This window comes from Ovis canadensis, chromosome 13 (genome assembly GCF_042477335.2).
Source record: "Ovis canadensis isolate MfBH-ARS-UI-01 breed Bighorn chromosome 13, ARS-UI_OviCan_v2, whole genome shotgun sequence".
NCBI classification, from domain to species: Eukaryota; Metazoa; Chordata; class Mammalia; order Artiodactyla; family Bovidae; genus Ovis; species Ovis canadensis.
The window spans coordinates 37,800,741-37,821,589 of record NC_091257.1 but is presented as its reverse complement, the minus strand read 5'-3'; the positions used below and the strand labels follow the sequence as shown (position 1 = coordinate 37,821,589).

General features: G+C 36.4%; 1 protein-coding gene across 1 annotated transcript in view; it reads left to right on the top strand.

The window, feature by feature from the left end:
* DNAJC1 (DnaJ heat shock protein family (Hsp40) member C1) overlaps window positions 1–20,849 on the top strand; it is a 191,537-nt gene that overhangs the window by 51,110 nt on the left and 119,578 nt on the right. Inside the window, exons 2-3 of the mRNA XM_069547412.1 lie at window positions 18,426–18,527; window positions 19,018–19,064. Of these exons, the coding sequence (XP_069403513.1) occupies window positions 18,426–18,527; window positions 19,018–19,064 (149 nt within the window). The remainder of the gene's footprint in view (window positions 1–18,425; window positions 18,528–19,017; window positions 19,065–20,849) is intronic.

Genomic DNA, 20,849 nt, shown 5'->3' with positions numbered 1-20,849 from the left:
TTCTGGGTGGGGGTGGAAGTGTGTTTAACTGTTGAAGCTAGTTTGATTTCTCAGATATTTCTATGTCATGATTCAAAGAAATGGGATATAATAAAAGTATTAGTAGTAAACAGTCCTTATTTCCTTACCAACTTGTAATCTTTAATATTTAAGTTTATAGTTATGACTACTTGAAATTCTGTAGGTTTACTGCTTTTAAAGAATATCAGAAACCATTGTACAAAGTAATTCTGGGAACAAAATAAATGATGAAAGAATCACTTATGTAATATCACACTAGTCTCCAAATCAGTGCTGATGGGAACTTTCTAATTCCAGACAAACTGTGTTTGGTGACCTGTAGCGTACAGTAGGAATCAAAGGGTCAAATAAGCTAAGGTTAAGGACAGGTTAAGAACACCTCTTCTTTAAAATACTTGCCACCTATTTCAGCTTCATTCTCCACTTCCTCCCAATTGGGGATTTTCCTAGCAAAGTGGTGTTACTAAAAACACATTTAATTACTTTAGAAGAGTAGCTCAAAGAAATTATATCTGTTTGGTGAAAGGTCAGACTCACTGTTTACACTGAAGGCAATGTAATTTTAAATCTTTCACTCACTGTCAGTAGTTGAAAGTTTTAAAATTTAGGTTTTCCTTCTCTTATCTTTTTCTGCTTTTTAAAAACAAAACAATAAAAAAACAAGAATAAGATTCCAGAAAGAGAAATGAAATAACCCTAGCCAGTTTAAGAATAAAGTTTCAAAAAATTTCCCTCGTGTTACCCATATATGAGAACCAGGAATAAATTACTGAAATAATTTCTAGATTAATTTGAGTATAGGGTTTGTTTTTTTTTCCCCTCTACCCTTAACTGATTTAATAAATAATTTAAAGTCATCTCCAGATTCACAAGGCTTATGTCCTATTCTCTTTTGAAGACATAACATATGTAGTGGGATCTCCTTAAGACTCTAGTTTGCTTTTCCCCAATGATTAATGAAGTTGCATACTTGCTCATTTGTTGGCCATTTGGATATAAAATGCATAGATCATTAAGTATTACCTATTTCTGTGTAATACTGTTACATAAAGGGAGAAGCTGGGAATTTGAATTTACTGATCACTCAGTGATCATCTAGTATAATTTTGATTTTTCACTCATCACTTCTCAGATTACTAAGTGAACAGTTATCTTGCATAAAACTGGAAATATGAAGAGACAGTAATGTAGAAGAAAGAGTTAAGTATAAAAATAACCACTGTGTACTTCATATCTTCTGATATAGAATGGCTTGGCAAAATTATACCAACTGAGTCTCCCCTCTGTCTACATATCCACTTTGTTCCTTAGTATGACCTTCCTAGTACCTGTAATGAAGAGTTCAAGCCTAAAAGAACTCTCTTACCATCAGCTTGCATCTTTATTCCTATTAATTCAAGGAATGCCCTTCTCAACTTTTATGAGTCATGACATTTTTATATTGTCAGGATTTATAACATTCAGAGTCAGATACTTCCATCTTCCCACAATCCACCCTACCGATTTTCTCCTCCATCTGTCATCTTCTTCCTGAAGGCTAGTTTTTCTCTTATAATTTGGATTCTATCCCCACCTGCTCTGAAACATCATTCTCTCAGTAATCCTGTATGTCACCTATGTTTAAATTCTTCTATCAGCAGGCACCTTCTCATCAGTGTTAAAAAAGAAAAAAAGCCCTTTCTCAATCCCACATCTTTTTCTAGTAGTCAGATTTCTTGAAAATATATCCTCATTTCCTAACTTCTCATCCATTCCTCATACCCCTCCAGTTTGGCTTCTGTACCCATTATGCTAGCAAAAAACCCTTCCTGAAGTCGTTGGTGATCTTCAAAATAGCAAATTCAGTCAATACTGTTTCAGTGCTCATGGCGACCCACTCCAGCACTCTTGCCTGGAAAATCCCATGGGCGGAGGAGCCTGGTAGGCTGCAGTCCATGGGGTTGCTAAGAGTCAGACACGACTGAATGACTTCACTTTCACTTTTCACTTTCATGCATTGGAGAAGGACATGGCAACCCATTCCAGTGTTCTTGCCTGGAAAATCCCGTGGGCGGAGGAGCTTGGTAGGCTGCAGTCCATGGGGTCGCTAAGAGTCGGACATGACTGAAGCGACTTAGCAGCAGCAGCAGTATTGATACTGCTGACTATTCTTTTATTCTTGGAATGAAACTAAACTCTCTGATTTTCTACCTAGCTTTTGGTTTTCTGTCATTATTTACATTCTTCATAGGCCTTCGTATCTTATCACTCCATACTTTTTTCTTTAAGCAATCTTATTCGTGCCTGGGTTTGATTCTTCTTCATGTGCCAGAAGCTCCTAAATTTATATGTCTAGCAATAACTACTTCTTTGAGCTTCAGATCTGTATATTCAGATGCTTAATTAACAGCTCTGCTTGACTGTTTCAAAGATACTTCCTGCTTGATAAACTCTTGATCTTCTCTACCCTCTAATCCTACCCTTTCAGTGTTCACTATTTCTACCAATGGTACGAGTATCCTTACTTGTGCAAGTCTACACTACAAGTCACCTGTCATTTACATCTCGTTAGCCTAATTCTCAGCAGAAGTTCTCTTAGTAACATTTCTTGAAGACTTTTTTTTCTTTCTCCAAAGATAAACTAAGGTAAACTCATTGCTACTCTTCCACACACTGAAGTTCTGTCTCTTTTGCGATTATCCTAGTCTTTTGCAATATCTCTTACTGGGACTGTACTGTGATTGCTACAGTTAGGAAGTCCTCATGATCAGGGAACTATGATGATCAGTTAGTTACTGCTGTAGACTTGCTCCACTCAAAAAAGTGCCCAATGGCCACTGAAGCTAGTGGCTGAAACAAGACTTTTAATACTGTCCCCAAAAAACCTATGACCCTGTTTTCTAGCAGAAGTGGTTTTAGCCTCATTTTTGCATCCTAGATCCGAGTGCATCTAAATTCTTGAGTATGAGAAGATACTCTAGAAATTCATTATTGAATATAGACAGAGCTGGATTAGAAAGAAGGTGGACTGAATATCACTTTATATGCTACAGGAGCCATGGTGTTTGAAGCAACATATACCTTCAACAGACTCTCATAGCAGGGCCAACAATAGGGTGTTTGCCCAAGATCAGGGGAGTGTTTGAGAACATGGCAAATTATATAAGGAGGCTGAAGGAAGGAAAATACTCAAGGCTTACCCTTAGATTTTTGGCTTTGGCTACTAAGTAGATAGTAGTGTCATTTACTACACTAGTGTATATTTACACAGAAGGAAAAACTGGGAAATGAGGAAATTTTCAGAAACTGTATTATTTATACTTTTGTTGTTGTTTAGTCGCTAAGTTGTGTCCGACTCTTTTTGTGACCCCATGGACTATAACTCACTAGACTCCTCTGTCCATGAAATTTCCCAGCCAAGAATACTGGAATGATTGCCATTTCCTTCTCCAAGGGATCTTCCCAACCCAGGGATCAAAGCTACGGCTCCTGAATTAGCAAGCGGATTCTTTATCACTGAACCACCCGGGAAGCCCAATTGTGCTTTCTGGTGGGAACTTAGAATTGATCTCTGTCTTCAGGGATTTACAGTCCATACTACAAATAACTTCTAAATATATCCTTACAGTCCTTGAAGAAAAGGATTACATGTCTACTTATTTGGAGATAGTTTTTAATCTTAAAAAAAAAAGGAATTAATTTCAGAAAGCCAAATAAAAGCATTCATTATCATTCCATTGCATTTCCTGCTTTGCACTTATACTTTGCAAATTGAACCACTTTCTTAAATGCTGTAGGAGATGGTCAGTACCAAAATCAGATTAATTATATTCTTTGCAGCCAAAGATGGAGAAGCTTCATACAATAGTCAGCAAAAGTAAGATGAGGAACTGACTGTGGCTCAGATTGTGAACTACTTATTGCCAAATTCAGACTTAAATTGAAGAAAGTATGGAAAACAACTAGGCCATTCAGGCATGGCCTAATTCAAATCCCTTACGATTATACAGTAGAAGTGACATATAGATTCAAGGGATTAGATCTGGTAGAGTGCCTGAAGAACTATGGATGGAGGTTCATAACATTGTACAGGAGGCGGTGATCAAAACCATCCCCAAGAAAAAGAAATGCAGAAAATCAAAACGGTCGTCTAAAGAGGCCTTAGAAATAGCTGAGAAAAGAAGAGAAGTGAAAGGCAAAGGAGAAAGGGTAAGATATACCCATCTGAATGCAGAGTTCCAAAGAATAGCAAGGAGAAATAAGAAAGCCTTCCTAAGTGATCAACTGAAAGACATACAGGAAAACAATAGAATGGGAAAGGCTAGAGATCTCTTCTAGACAATGAGAGATACCAAAGGAACATTTCATGCAAAGATGGGCACAATAAAGGACAGAAATGGTATGGACCAACAGAAGCAGAAGATACTAAGAAGAGGTGGCAAGAATAAGAAAAACTATACAAAAAAAATCTTCATGACCCAGATAACCATGATGGTGTGATCACTCACCTAGAGCCAGACGTCCTGGAGTCCAAAGTCAAGTGGGCCTTAGGAAGCATCACTATGAACAAAGCTAGTGGAGGTGATGGAATTCCAGCTGAGCTATTTCGAATCCTAAAAGCTGATGCTGTGAAAGTACTGCACTCAGTATGCCAGCAAAGTTGGAAAACTCAGCAGTGGCCACAGGACTGGGAAAGGTCACTTTTCATTCCAGTCCTAAAGAAAGGCAGTGTTAAAGAATGTTCAAACTACTGCACAGTTACACTCATTTCACATGCTAGCAAGATAATACTCAAAATTCTGCAAGCAAGGCTTCAACAGTACTTGAACCGATAACCTCCAGATGTTCAAGCTGGATTTTGAAAAGGCAGAGGAACCAGAGATCAACTTGCCAACATCCATTAGATCGTAGAGAAAGCAAGAGAATTCCAGAAAAATACCTACTTCTGCTTCATTGACTATGCTAAAGCCTTTGTGTGGATCACAACAAACTGTGGAAAATTCTTAAGGAGATGGGAATACCAGGTCACCTTACCTGCCTCCTATAAAACCAGACCACTTGACCTGCCTCTTGAGAAACCTATATGCAGGTCAGGAAGCAACAGTTAGAACTGGACACGGAACAACAGACTGGTTCCAAATCAGGAAAGGAGTACGTCAAGACTCTATATTGTCACCCTGCTTATTTAACTTATTTGCAGAGTATATCATGCAAAATGCCTGACTAGATGAAGCACAAGCTGAAATCAGGATTGTCAGGAGAAATATCAACAACGTCGGACATGCAGATGGCACCATGCTTAAGGCAGAAAATGAAGAGGAACTAAAGAGCCTTTTGATGAAGGTGAAAGAGGAGAGTGAAAAAGCTGGCTTAAAACTCAGCATTCAAAAAACGAAGATCATGGCATCCGGTTCCATCACTTCATGGCAAATAGGTGGGGAAACAATGGAAACAGTGATAGACTTTATTTTATTGGGCACCAAAATCACTGTGGATGGTAACTGCAGCCATGAAATGAAAAGACGCTTGCTCCTTGGGAAAACTATGACAAACCTAGCCAGTGGATTAAAAAGAAGAGACATTACTTTACCAACAAAGGTCTCTATAGTCAAAGCTATGATTTTTCCAGTAGTCACGTATGGATATGAGAATTGGACCATAAAGAAGTCTGAGAACCGAAGAATTGATGTGTTTGAACTGTGGTGTTGGAGAAGACTCTTGAGAGTCCCTTGGACTGCAAGGAGATCCAACCAGTCCATTCTGAAAGAAATCAATCCTTAATATTCATTGGAAGGACTGGTGCTGAAGCTGAAGCTCCAATACTTTGTCCATCTGGTGTGAAGAGCTGACTCGTGAGAAAAGACCCTGATGCTGGGAAAGAATGAAGGTGGGAGGAGAAGGGGACCACAGAGGATGAGATGGTTGAATGGCATCACCAACTCAATGGACATGAGTTTGAGCAAGTTCTGGGAGATGGTGAAGGACAGGGAAGCCTGGTGTCCTGCAGTCCATGGGGTCGCAAAGAGTTGGACACAACTGGGTGTTTAAACAACAGCAACAACATGAGAAAACCTTCTGTGTGGTAAATGGGCTTCCCTGGTAGCTCCGTCATAAAGAATCCAATCCCCCTGCCAATGCATGAGATGCAGGTTCAATCCCTGGGTAGGGAATATCCCCTGGATTGGAAAATTCCATGGACAAAGAATCCTGGCAGGTATAGTCCATGGGGTCACAAAAAAGTTGGCCACGACTTAGCAACTAAACAACAACAAATACGGTAAATAGAGTGGATTGGTTTCAACATTTATTCCTTCCTTCTAGTGTGCTTTATTGCACAAAGTGTGTGAAGTTAATAACTTTCTCAGATTCACTTGCAGTAAGTATGCTGGATGTAATAGAGCTGTGGCCAATAAGATATACTTTGTAAATGTTGGAAGGTGGAAATCAGACGGAGGCTCTGCTTCTGCTGCTTTTGCCCTTTCTGTTAGTAGGCCTGGGTGCCTATCTATTTTTTCCATTGATGTGGCATGGATTTGAAATCAACACTTTCATTGATTGTAGCACCTCACTTCCCAAGTCAGGGTGGAAGCATGCCAAGGGGAAAAGGGACAGACCATTTAGCAATAACAGTCAGCTGACTCCCATCTAGATGTCTAGCCTTGGCCCTAGGGGACTATTTTCTGGGCCCGCATTGAGCAATTAGGGCTTCTGTCTTTGAAAAGAAGAGCAAGATACAGACTAGCAAGAACCATAGTAGAGAAAAGCCCGGAAAGGGGAACTGGTGCTCTTGGATTAAGGGCCAGTCTGCCTCTGAAATGGAGCAGATGCACAGTTCCATTATGTGAAGGACAGATTTTGAAAGTTCTCTGGATTGTCTTGAGAACTTGTCTGGGCTGAGCTTTCAGATGAGATCATTTGGCCCTGCTGTTGGACAGCACAGGAGGGAGAGGCAGCAGAGAGGAAGGTAAAGCTGATACGTGACCATTTTCAAGGTACAGAAACCAAGATTTTAAGGGACTGTCAAGGCATTCTCAGTCTGGTATGTTTTTTTCATCTTCCCAAAGAACCAGCTTTTTTTTCCCTTTTCGGTTTCATTACTTTCCATTTTTATGTTTTTTTGTTCTTTCTTCCTATTTTCTTTTGTGTACTTTTGTTCTTTTTCTACTTTATTAGTCTGGGCACTTCATCCATTTTCAGATTGTCTTATTAAAAGAGTATTTTAAACTCTAAGCATTACCCTCTAAGTAGAGCTTTAGCTCTTAAAGGTTTTGACGTCATATATTTTCCTTTTCATTAATTTCTAGGCAATATGTAATTTCAACTTTTATTTCTGCTTTGTTAAATTTTTAAAGCATAATTTGGTGGTTCTGTCTGTCAAATTTGTTTAATATAGAACTGTCCCTCCTGCTCTGTACCTCTGCTGCTGAATTGGTAAGGAGACCTCCTTTTGAAAATAAATTAGCTGCAAAAATATAGTATACGATAACTAATCTTGTTACCAGAAATGGTGATTTTGTTTTGTGAATAGTTGATCTGATGTTCCTGCCAACTCAGTCCCCCAGTAATTAGATATCAGAAGCAGCTGTCTCCTGGGCTGCAGCATTTTGTTTATCTACATTTGGAAAATGCTTGCATTTTTAATCTTATGGGGAGGGCAGAGGTGTGTTCAACTTAAATAAACATTATTAATCCAGATTTATTTTGATGCAAATTAAAAATAAGAGGATGCAATGCATACCTCTTACTGTACTGGAAATTATCTGACTTGTCAACAAATTATTCTTACTTGACTCAAAAAAATAATAAGATATATGTTCTACATGAGCATCAAAAACCAGGATTTTGATATAGACTAACCTTTTATGTGTGCTTATACATGGTTTAAGGCTAAGAAAAGTCAACTAAAGGTATCATCTTACATAAATATTAGTAGTTTTCTCCAAAGGCAATTGACTTTAACAGTCATCTCCAGTGGAAGAACCCCTGCTTCTTTTGTAACAGGTCAACCGTAGAAGCCCAGGATTAAAATTTATTCTGAAGTTAATTAATTATTTTGCCCTGAAAAATTATTTTTTTAAATATTTTCCTTTTTCGATTTATTTTTTCCAATTTGTTTCGAATTTTATGTCAACCTGGTATAAAATCGCATAGTTCTGAAGTTATGCTGAGCACAAGTTTCCTGCCTCATCCTTCTGTCCCTTACATGCTTCTGTTATTTAGGTCTTTTGCTGGTAAATGCACTTTTATCCAGGCACATACTTTTTGTTTTTTTGTTGTTATTGGCTTTTTTGGGAAGGTGAAGAGTGGGAGTGGACTATGTTGACTGATAAATTTAAATGCCAAGGCCAGAGTAAAGAGGACAAAGTCATTATTAAGAGTTCAGCTTGGGTTTTTTACTCAGTAACATCAGATAAGAAAATGACCCAAAACTTAGTCAGAAAGATTACATGGGATTACTAACTTTGAGGCAGTTAACCTTGGATAATAACGTTTCACAAATTAAGATATCTAGATGTCGACCAGAGTTTGAAGTTCAACTATGTGCCTAAATATATAGTTTGAATAACTGTAGTCTTACCTCTTTACTGAATCTAGGTCTTCTCTTGGACTTAATGTTCTTGAGTTCTTTCAAAGCAATAGGGAGTTTTATTAAGAACACTGTACTTTGATAGGTCCTGAATAAGGTCGTCTGATGTCTTGTTAACCACCTAGCAGACATAAAATATATATGTGTGTGTGTGTGTGTGTGTGTGTGTGTGTAGATGGATCTCAAATTTGCAAAGACACTATAAATAGAATGAGTTTTAGATTATTGACAATCCACAGGTATGAATCAGGGGTCAACAAACTACACTGCATGGGCCAAAACCAGATACCAGCTGTTCTTTGGTTTTTGTTTTTTTTTTTACCAGCTGTTTTTAAAAATAAAGTTTCACTGGGACAGCATCACACCCATGTTTATGTGTTGTCTGTGGCTCCTTTCTCACTGCAGTGGCAAAGTTGAATAATTGTAGCAGAGCCTCTTTGGCCTGCAAAGCCTCAAATATTTAGTCTAGCCCTTTACAGAAAATATGTATATGTATGTATGATATAAAGTAAAATAAGGAACCCCTCTTGGGCCACTTAAAACAAAATTTTCAGTGCTCTTAACCTTGCAGAGCTTTTATGAGGATAGAGATTGGGTTTATTTTGTTCACTACTGGTGTGCTCAGTGCTTATAAGTATAGGGACTCAATCAGTTCAGTTCAGTTGCTCAGTCGTGTCCGACTCTTCGTGACCCCATGAATCGCAGCACGCCCAGCCTCCCTGTCCATCACCAACTCCCAGAGCTCACCCAAACTCATGTGCATCGAGTCAGTGATGCCATCCAGCCATCTCATCCTCTGTCGTCCCCTTCTCCTCCTGCCCCCAATCCCTCCCAGCATCAGGGTCTTTTCCAATGAGTCAACTCTTCGCATGAGGTGGTCAAAGTACTGGAGTTTCAGCCTCAGCTGAAAGGGGCTCAATAAATATTGTCAAATCAATAAATAAAAAACATCCATATTCATCTTACTCTTCTCAGTTCCTTACTTATGGTCTAAAGTACAAATCCAAATAAACTGCAAGTCAAATTTGCCAAGTGTTAAAATGAGGAAGAAATAATGACTTTTTAGCCTACACTTTATAACAGTTTTCATTTATTCAGCACTACTATGTGCCAGATGCTATAATAACCATATTATATATATATGTATGTATGTATATATATTTGCATATATATGTGTTTATTCATTTTTTTTTAACATTATCATTCTTATTTTATAGATGAGAACTTGAGACTTAGATTTGTCCAAAATTACATAGCTAGTAAGTGGCTTGGTTATTTTCAAGCCCATTTTCATCCTAAACATCATAGTAAGTGGAAAAGGGGGCTAATCTAATAAAATCTAGAATGTGAACAAAATTTCTCTGAGATTTGTCCCACATCAAACAGCCTTACCAGATCTGTTCATAAGTAAATTAGATAAGAAATTTTTCATTTAGATTACTATATCTACCTCTAGAAGAGTGTTCCCAGGAACAATCTATACATTTTTAAACGTCTCTGGGTTGAACTGTATCAGATTATTACTAATCCCACTTTTCAGACTCCTAGAGATAACTGGTTCCATTTTGATGTATAACCTAACTTACACTAGAAGATAGTTGAGGAGTGGCCATAAGATGCCACTTTAATTCTAGAAGAGGTAGCATGGGATGTAAAACTAAATTTCTGGCAGGAAATTTCTGCCACCTAGTACCTACGCAACATTTTTGCAGATTACGTAACCTTAGTTTAAGTCCCAGTTTCCTCATTAAAATAGAATAATTATACCTATCACCAAGGGTTGTAAAATTCAAGGGAATTAACATCTATAGTGGCTAGAATAGTGCCTAGAACATAGCGTGCAATAAAGATAATTCTGTATTGTTTCACATGAAACCAAGTTCACCATTTTAACCATTTAAGTGTACAATCCCATGATTTCTAGTATATTCACATGTTATTCAGCAATCATCCAATTACAGAACATTTTCATCACCCCAAAAGAAACTCCATATGTGTTAAGCAGTCACTCCCCATCCCCCTCTCTTCGCAAGCTCTGGGAACTACTGAAATGCTTTCTGTATCAATAGATTTGTCCATAAAGGGCAAATGGACAGTTGAAATGAAATCATATAATACATGGCTTTTTGTGTCTGGTTTTTCTTCCTTTGGTTTTCTTCATCTGGTTTTTCTTCATTCGGCTTCCTTGGTGACTCAGATGGTAAAGCGTCTGCCTGCAATGCAGGACACCCAGGTTCAATCCCAGGGTTGGGAAGATCTCCTGGAGAAGGAAATGGCAACCCACTCCAGTATTCTTGCCTGGAGAATCTCATGGATGGAGGAGCCTCGTAGGCTACAGTCCATGGGGTCGTAAAGAGTTGGACACGACTGAGGGACTTCACTTTCTTTCTTTTCTTCATTTAGCAGAGTGTTTTCAAGATTCATTCATATGTGGCATATAAAGTACTTCATTCCTTTTATGTTTGAGTAATATTAATTATTTTGATATACCTGCACCACATTTTGTTTGTCCATCAGTTGGTGGACATTGGGGGGTTTCTGTTTTTTGGCCACTGGTGAATAATACTGCTGTCAGCATTAGCGTACAAGCTTTTGTTTGAACAACAGTTTTCATTCTCTTCAATAAATACCTAGGAATATAATTACAAGGTTGAATAGTAATTCTTTGTATGTGTGTCTGTGTGTTTTAAGGAACCACCGAACTTGCATGTATGTGCATGCAAAGTCACTTCAGTTGCGTCCAACTCTTTGTCCCCCCATGGACTGCAGCCCACCAGGCTCCTCTGTCCATGGAATTCTTCAGGCAAGAATTCTGGAGTGGGTTGCCATGCCCTCCTCCAGGAGATCTTCCCACCCCAGGGACTGAACCTGTGTCTCTGTGTCTCCTGTGTTGGCATGTGGGTTCTTCACCACTAATGCCACAGGGGACTGCAGAGTTTTAAATTCTGATTAAGTACAGTTTGTAAATTTTTTCTCTTGTTGCCAATTATTCTTATGTCATAGCTAAGAATCTGTTGTATTCCAAGGTCATATAGATTTACCTCTGTTTTCTCCTAAGGGGTTATAGTTTTAGCTGTTATATTTGGGGCTTTGACTCATTTCAAGTTAATTTTTTTATATACTGTGAGGTAGGGGTCCAATTTTATTTTCTACATGTGGATATCCAATTATATCAACATCATTTATTGAAAAGACTCTTCTTTCTTTATTGAATGATCTTGGCACCCTTGTTGAAAATGAACTGACCAGAGATGAGAAAGTTTTTTCTGGGTGCTGAATTCTTACATTGAGCTATTTGTCTGTCCTTACGTCATAGCCACACTGTCTTGATGACTGTAGTTTTGAAGTCAGGACATGTGACTTCCAGTTATTGCAAGTTATTTTAGGATATTTGTTTTCAAGTTATTGTAGCTAGGGGTCCCTAACATTTCCCTATGAATTTGAGGATTAGTATGTAAATTTCTGCAGAAATGCCAGGCAGGATTTTGATAGGGATTGCATTGAATCTGTAGATCAACTTGAGAATTATTGCCACTTTAACAATATTGTCTTCCAGTCCATGAACATAGATGCCTCTCCATTTATTAAGATCTTTCATTTCTTTCAGCGATGTTTTATAGTTCATAGTGTACAAACAGTACACTTTTGTTAGAATATTCCAATTTTTAAAATGCATTTGGATGCTGTTGTCAAGGATTTGTTTTCTTAATTTCATCTTTGGATTTTTAAATTGCTAGTATATAGAAATAAAATTGATCTTTATTTATTCACCTTGTATCCTACAATTTAATAAATTTATTTATTAGCTCTAATATTTTTTCTGTGATATTTTAGGATTTTCCACGTATAGGACATATCATCTGTGAATAGAGGTAGTAATATTAGTTCTTCCATTCCAATCTGAATGCCTTTTGTTTCTTTTTCTCAACTGATTGCTCAGGCTAGAACAAATATCCCTCTTATTATTGATCTTGGAGAAAAGGTTTCAGACTTCACCATTTAAGTAAGAAGTTAGCTGTGGTTTTTTCATAGATACCTTTTATCAACTTCAGAAAGTTTTCTTTGAGTCCTAGTTTGTTGAATGGTTTGTTACTAAATGGTGTTGGGTATGCTTTTTCTTCATCAGTTGAGATGATTATGTGGTGCTTTGTTCTTCATTTCATTAATATGATGTATTATATTGACTGATTTTCATACCCTGAACCACCTTTGAATTGACTGCATAAATCTCACTTGGTCATGGTATGTAAGTCCTTTCTATATACTGCTGGATTTTATTCACCAGAAGTTTGCTGAGGAATTTTGCATCAGCATTCATAAGGGATATTAGTCTATAGGGTTTTTGTGGGTTTTTTTTTTTTGAGGTGTTTGTCTGGTCTTGGTATCTGTGATTTCTTCAAATATTTGACAGAATTCAGTTCATCTTGCTTTGAGGTTTCAGGCTTTTCTTTTTAAGCCATTGGGCTTTTTTTGGGTTTTGGTTTTTTATTAACTAATCAATCTCTTTACCTATTATAGGTCTGTTTACTTTTTCTGTTTCTTCATGTGTCAGTTTGTGTATTTCTAGGAATTTGTCTGTTTTATCTGCGTTTCCTAATTGTTTGGCATAATTGTTCACAGTATTCTTAGTGTATTATTTGGTTTGCTTTTTATTTTACAATAGATTTTAAATCTAGATTTTAAAATAGATTTATTGTCTTAGTATTTGCCATGGAGATTATATGTGACATTAATTATAGCAGTCTAGTTTGAATTAATACCAAGTTTGAATCATATTAAAAAATTGGCTCCTAAATAGCTGTGTTTCCTTTCCTCGTATAGTTATTGTCACAGATTACATCTTTATACATGTATGTTTATGGACATACATCTATATTATTGTTTTATTTAAGACAGATTTATTATTGCTTAGTAGTCTTTAAAATCATGTAAAAATTGGAGTTATTAACCAGAAATACATGAATATTGACTTTTATATTTATCTATATAGTTATCTTTATCAGTGTTCTTTATTTCTTTGTATGAATTACTAACTAGTATGGTTTCCTTTCAGCCTAAAGGCCTCTCTGTGGTACTTTTTGTAGATTAAGACTACTAGCAATGAACTCTTTAGTTTTTGTATCTTGATTTCTCTTTCGTTTTTGATGGATAGCTTTGCTGGATATAGAATTCTTGGTTGACAGATTTTTTTTTTCTTAAGCACTGTGAATATGTCATTCAGTTAATTTCTAGCCTCCATGGTTTCTGATGAGAAATGGATGTTAATTCATTGAGAATTCCTTGTATATAACGAGTCACTTCTCTCTGCTGTTTTCAGGATTCTCCCTATCTTTGAACAGTTGGAGTATAATGTTCATAAGTGTGGATTACTTTGTGTACTTAGGATTTGTTGAAATTCTTGGATGTGTATATTCATGTCTTTTATGAAAGTTCAGTTTTCAGTACCCCCCCCCCCCGACCCCTCACCTTTTTTTCCCCCTTTTCTCTAGTCCTCTCTTGGACTCTTTATTATGTGTATGTTGGTATACGTAGTGGTGTCCCACAGGTCTTCTAGGCTCTATTCATTTTTCTTTATTTTTTTTCTTCTTCTTGCTTCTCATATTGGATAATCTCAATTGATGTATCTTCAAGTTCATAGGTTTTTTCCTCTGCTTTTAGAATTCTCTAGTGAATTTTTTAATTTCAGTTATTGTGTTTTTCAAGTCCAGAATTTCTCTTTGGCTTAAATTTTCTCTGTTGGCATTCTCAATTTGGTGAGACATCATTCTTATTCTATTAGTTCTTTGTGGCCTTGAGCATGTTTAAAACAGTTGATATAAAGTCATTCTCTAGTAAATCCAATGTCTGATCATCTTCAGGAACAATTTCTGTTCCTTTTTTTCTATGTGTGTGGGCCATATTTTCTTGTTTCTTTGCCTCCTTTATAATTTTTAATGAATACTGGATATTTTGAATATATAATGTGGTAATTAGATTATTTTACCTCACCTCAGATTTGTTTTGTTTTTGTTCCTTTGGTTTTTGCCTTTTTGCTGCTTGTGGTTGGTGGTGTTTGTCTAGTGATTTTTCTGAATTAATTTTGTACAGTGTATATTCTTTGCCATATGTGGCCACTAACATCTGTCTGATTAGCTTATGCATCAGACAATGATTCAGCAAAGATTTCCTCAAAGATTTGGCACATGAAAAAAATGAAAAGCAAAAAAAAAACCCTCAAAATCTTTGGTAGAGGATTTGTGTATATGTTAGGACATGCCTTCAACACTCAGCTAGGCAGTTTACAGCTCACTCTTAGTCTTTACTTTCTGCTTGTGTACAGCCTAAAACTCAGCCAGAAATGAGAATTTAGGGCCTTCTCAGGTCTTTTTGATTATGTGCTCCACTTTGGGCATACAGATGTTGGTCATCTAGTTTCCAAAGAACATGTGGAAGCATTTCAAATACCATATTCCCCAAAGCACCTCACTTCCCAGTCTCCTTAGGTTTTTGATGTGCATATTGTGTGCCTAACTGCCGTCCTTTGCCTCATTTGACACCAGCTAGTAAATTTGCTGTTAAATGTTTTTGACAAATGTTCTGAACAGTTGCCTGTCTTCCCTGGGATAGATCAGAGTTTGGTAAAAATAAAGGTAAGCCCTTTATGCAGTCTGTCAGGGAATCAAACGATAAGCCTAAACAAGTAACCACAACTTCTTTTAGAACAAAGTCTACTTTACATACTCTTAACACTAGAAACCCACACCAATAACTCAGATTGATAACTTCAAGACCCTTACAGAGAATTAGCTACTTTTTCTTAACTGAGCACTTGACTGATTATTGGAATCCTTTGACTAGTTTTCAGATAAGGTTGATTCTGACAGTTTTTGCCAGGTTATTTGCCGTTTCTTTTCAGGGAGAGGAACAGGCCCTTGGAGTTCCATACTCTGCCACTTTTGTTGACTGATCTCTCGTCACATTTTTTTTTCCAATTTTGATGGACATATTTTTATAGGTTTTTTTTTGTTGTTTATTTTTGTTTTTAAAAGAATGACCATATATCTGTTCTTTACAGAAGTCATCCAGGTTTAGGATAATTCATGTCCAGCTTGTCAAAAAAAAAACAAAAACAAAACCGTATCACATTTAGAAGGAAAAGAATTAAATCCTGTAGATCTGATCTGTGAACAGTGTTGAAGATGGCCAGTTCACCCATAGTCCTATCAAGAATCCCTGCAAGCCAGGGAGATAAAAGGTCTCATTCATTGTGTATGTGAGATAAATGTTCTGACATTTGGGTCTGTAGTAGAAATATGGTGTAAAATGTACTGTAAAAGCCAGCATGTATCAGGATATTAACCTTTAAAACTGCAATGGACTATATTTGCATTGTAGTTGTGTGGATGTTTTCTATATAGTTTATCAGGTAAGTAGAAGTGTAGCAGTTATTCTTACTGCCTTCCCCAAAGCTGTAGTCTCCTGTGCAGTGAGTCAGCTGAAACCTACTAACTGAATCTTAAGAACTAACATGGAGAGCTATGATTCTGATGCAGTATTTTCTGGGTTTGAATTCTGTTTTCCTCTATTTGCCAGCAGTCTGGAATTGAGCAAGTTACTTAACTTCTCTTTGCCTCATTTACCTTGTCAGTAAAATGGGCCTGCTAACAGCTATAAGCTTTGCTATGCTGCTGCTGCTAAGTCGCTTCAGTCGTGTCTGACTCTGTGCGACCCCATAGATGGCAGCCCACCAGGCTCCCCCATCCCTGGGATTCTCCAGGCAAGAATACTGGATATGTTAAAATTATGAGGATAAGTTAAAATTTACTGATTAATTAACTAAGCTAGTTTGAGATGCAGCTTCTCTAGAGCATATCTTTTAGATACGGAAAACTCTGAGTTTTTCAGTTCTGTCCACTTAGGGTGAAGCTTGTTGGTGAAATAAATTACTGGGCAGATTCTCATGAGAAAAATAGGCAGTCTTTCTGTGCAGCCTTAGAGGCCCATTCCTAAGTCAGGAGAAAAATGCTGTATCTATAGCTTGGATGCAAAACAAAACCATAAGGTTGGGGAACAGGATCCTATTGTGTGATGACTTGGGGGACCAGGAATATGGATCAATGGTACGATACAAAGTTAAAAAGACTGGATGAGACAAATGATAAAGTTCTTGGGAGTTACCGAAGAGTTTGAAATAGGATAGCCATCTGGTCACATTTACACTTAGTGCATATACTATAGCAGAAAACTGGAAGATTGGAGTCAGGTTGGCAAGACTGGGTCTTAGGTGAGTGTTAGTAAGTCATAGATGTTCTATAATGAGCATATATTAATTTTGTAACATAAGCAAATACATTAAATCTTATTTTGTAAGCAATCTACTGTTGAAATTTCTCTACGATATAGTCCCAGTTAATAAAATCTAAAATTAAAGCCCCAGTTAGACAATGAGCATTCATTTGACACTTTGCTTGACAAAATCTCCATCACAGAGTTTCAGAAAAAAAATAATCATTCTTTTCTACTACTTGTTGGCTAGCTATCATTCAAGTATAAAGAATACAACAATTCCATTGAGCATGTAACAATGGAAATTATAATCATATTACCTGCAAAACTTACTCTGGTGATTTTTTAGCTCTTCAACCCTCCATGAGTCAGAAAAATATTCACACCTAAGGTTGCAACTTTAGAGTGGTGGCCTGGAGCAACAAGTCCCAGAAAATTGGTAATGAAAGTAATGGTTTATAAGAGAGAGCTTGACAGACTAATTACAGTCTCACTTTGCCTTGCTCCAGCTCTATTTATTTAACAGCTATTTAGTTCCAGGAACATGGACTTTTGTTATGTTTGTTTTTTTAGTCATTTGAACTTTTTAGTATATCAGTTTTATGAATTAATTGAACAAATATTCATTTGTAAAACAAGATAAAATTTAATAAGCAACTTTATCTCATTTTGCCTCTCTATGAATACATTAGTGTTTGGAATAAATTTTAAACTTGAGATCAAGTTTTATACTTAACAGTGTGTTGTTATTTTCATGTATTTTTTTTTAACTAGCTATGTAAAATGATCTTCTCTGAGTTTATATATACAAACAGGACAGGATTACATTAAATACAATTTTAATATTCATTGAATCCAAAGTACTCTGCCTCAACTGTCCTTTTAAAATAGATTTAAACTATGTTAATAACATATAAATAGTGGGCAAATTTATTTCTGCAAACCAGACTATGGAAACTGGACACTATTGAAGATATCCTGTAACATACTTTAAAAAGTTGAGGACAATATACATAACTAATTATAATTATTTTGTGTAAATGCAAATTTAACTGCCTTCAAATAGGCATACTTTTTGACATTTTGAAATTGAGATTCCATAGGTGGCTGCTCCGTGGTAAATTCAATATAAATAACAATGAAGGAACCACATATGGTAAGCCTGGGCTTCAGACATTGGCTTTAAGATTCTCAAATAAATAAAGACCTTCTTTGAAGGCACACGGATGTATTAATTTTTAATTTGTTTCTTTTTGATCTCTTAATTACTGAAAAAGATTTATTGGTTAATTTTAGGAAGGCAAGTGTTTGAAAAGTTTTGCCAAATACTGTCTTCTTTAAATGAATGTATGGTAATGAAAAGTTAAGAGGAGAGCCAAATTAGATTGAATAATTGTTCAGTCATGTGGGTCAGGCTAGTTGCATAGCCTGGTTGTTAGACTGATTGCTCAAATTACATTGCCTGGGGTCCTGCATTTGGTTGGCTGTCTTCTCAGATCTTAACAAGGTTCTGGGAATTTCTTTTTCTGACAAAGTTTGCTTTGTGTTTTTCCCCTCCCCCTACTGCATCCAGGATGCTTCATCTGCAGACATTAGAAAAGCATATCGTAAGCTTTCACTAACTCTGCATCCAGACAAGAATAAAGATGAAAATGCAGAAACTCAATTTAGACAAGTAAGTGAAATATGCTGTTGTTATATACTTTTGTGGTAATTTATAAATAAATGTTTATGGTAAAAACAGTAACCTATATGTAGAATGTTTCCATTTAAAATGAGATTGTAGTTTAGAAATATTATGCATACATATTCATTCAGTTTTTTTTAAAATAATGCTTTTATCGGCATTTTTTTATATTAGAATCTCAGTTCTTGGGGGGGAGGGTCATAATTGTCATAATTTTCTTCTCTAAATTACAGTTTTAAAAAGCACATGTTAAGATAATTATTACTTTTGCATCTTTCTCAAAGATATATTTCGGTATCAAGCCTTTTTTAACCTCTTAAGGTGCTACCAAAACCATAAAATGGTACTTATAATTAAGATTTTATCTGTTTTCACTGAGTGCATGGGCTTTTTTTATGTGCATTATAGTGTGTCTGTCTTCCTAAATGATTTTTTATAGGTGAAAGTATCTTTAACGTGATGCTTCTGTTTTATCTAGTTGGTGGCCATTTATGAAGTTTTAAAGGATGATGAACGAAGGCAGAGGTGAGTGTTCATCTGCTTTTGAATTAAGATGTTATACTTTGATGTCTATTTATAAAGAAAAGAATTATCTTATTAAACATTTTATTGTGTTAGTATTTTTATTTTATTTTCGTTCCTTTTCAAGATATGCATTGTTTTTAAAATGTATGTTTAGAGCGGGGTTAATTTCTACTGAAAATATTCACTAGGTTTATTCAGTACTTAGAGACTTCAGGATCATGCCTTCATTAGCTAATATTTTTAACATGAGTATCTATGCCCTGGAAAATTCAAATACCACTTGACTGCAAACAAATGCCTATTCATTTTTGATATATCAGTAATTGTGCCTGTCTGTGCTTGGGGTCTTTCCCCCCTCAATTTCTTAAATGTTTTTCAATTAGGTGACTAGAGATATTCAAGTTATTACCTTTTCTCAGTGTTTCCTCATATTCAAAATAATAAACCTAATTTGTGAGTGAGAGAACAGACTTCTGTAAATAGAAGATAGGAGTAGAAGAAAAATATTTGCTTCTTTCTCCTGTTTCTTTTGCCTCCACCCCTTCCCTTACTCTCCTCCAGCAATTCTGTATTTAGGGCTGAACGTCAGACAGGAGGCAGCACCCTCTCTGAGATGTCTCTGGGTGCCTTTCAGAAGAGTAGTAATAGATTTTACAGTGGTTTATCTGCTACTGACCTAGGAGCTTGCAGAGAAACCCTTTCTTCTACTCTTCCAAATGTGTGGGATGTAGATACTACTGTGACACGTTTCAGAGTTCTTTTAAGTCAGACTCATGGTAAAAAATACATTTTGCATCATGCTTCAGGACACACAGACACAACTGAAACAAAAATGTCACAAAACACTTCTTATTGTGTGTGAAAGACATATTTTTCATTCTAAGCTAGTCTAGACCATTCTTTTTTGAAAACAGTGCTGATTGTGGTCTGCTAAATTGGTTTCATGAGACACTAGTGAGCTGCAGTTTGAAAATATTACTCTATTAAAGCTAGTATATCTTAAAGAAAATCCAAAACATTATGCCATGTGACATTCTGAATCTTTCTTCAAATGTGTTACCTGGAATTATTCTGTATCCTACAGTGTGAGCTCCCACTCTTGGTTCTCATCTTTAACAGTTTAATTTGAACACCTCAGTTTGTCAGATTGCAAAGCAAGGTACTCAGGATATTCTCTTGAACTGTTCTTTGCTTTATAACAAGGGCTGGCATTGGTCCAGATACCATAGCAGACATTCCTCTGGTTTGAGATAATCCGTAGTGTTGAAAGCGTCCTAGAAGTGTGTTGAAAGAAGTGTTGGTCATTCTGTGCATGTTTTCTAGTTGGTTTCTCTCACTGAGCCCCTAGTTGTGTTTCACACATCAAGAATGTGTCTGTAAAGATAGCTTTATTTAGTCTCCTGCATCTCTGGCATCAGATTTTATTTTTTTGTTTGTTGTTATTTTAAGTCAGTAAACTTTGTAACAATGTCTTCCAGTTACCAAAATTATTTATATCTTTTCAGAACAAATCACTTCTCATGTATAAATTGTTTCTTCATTAACACAGTCTCATCAAATATTTTCTTTTTAGGATTAGTTCCCTTTGCATTTATTGTAGAGTGTTAGTAGAGAAAAATGGATCTGACAGTTACACAAACAGCTGTAGTATTTATACCCCTTGAGGCACAAGTAACTCTTTGGTAACTGGTTTTCCTTGAGGCAAAAGTCGTAACTAATAAAGCTGAGAATCACTCTTCCAAAGCTTGCGCCTGAGGCCAGGTGACCTATGAGTATTTAAACTTA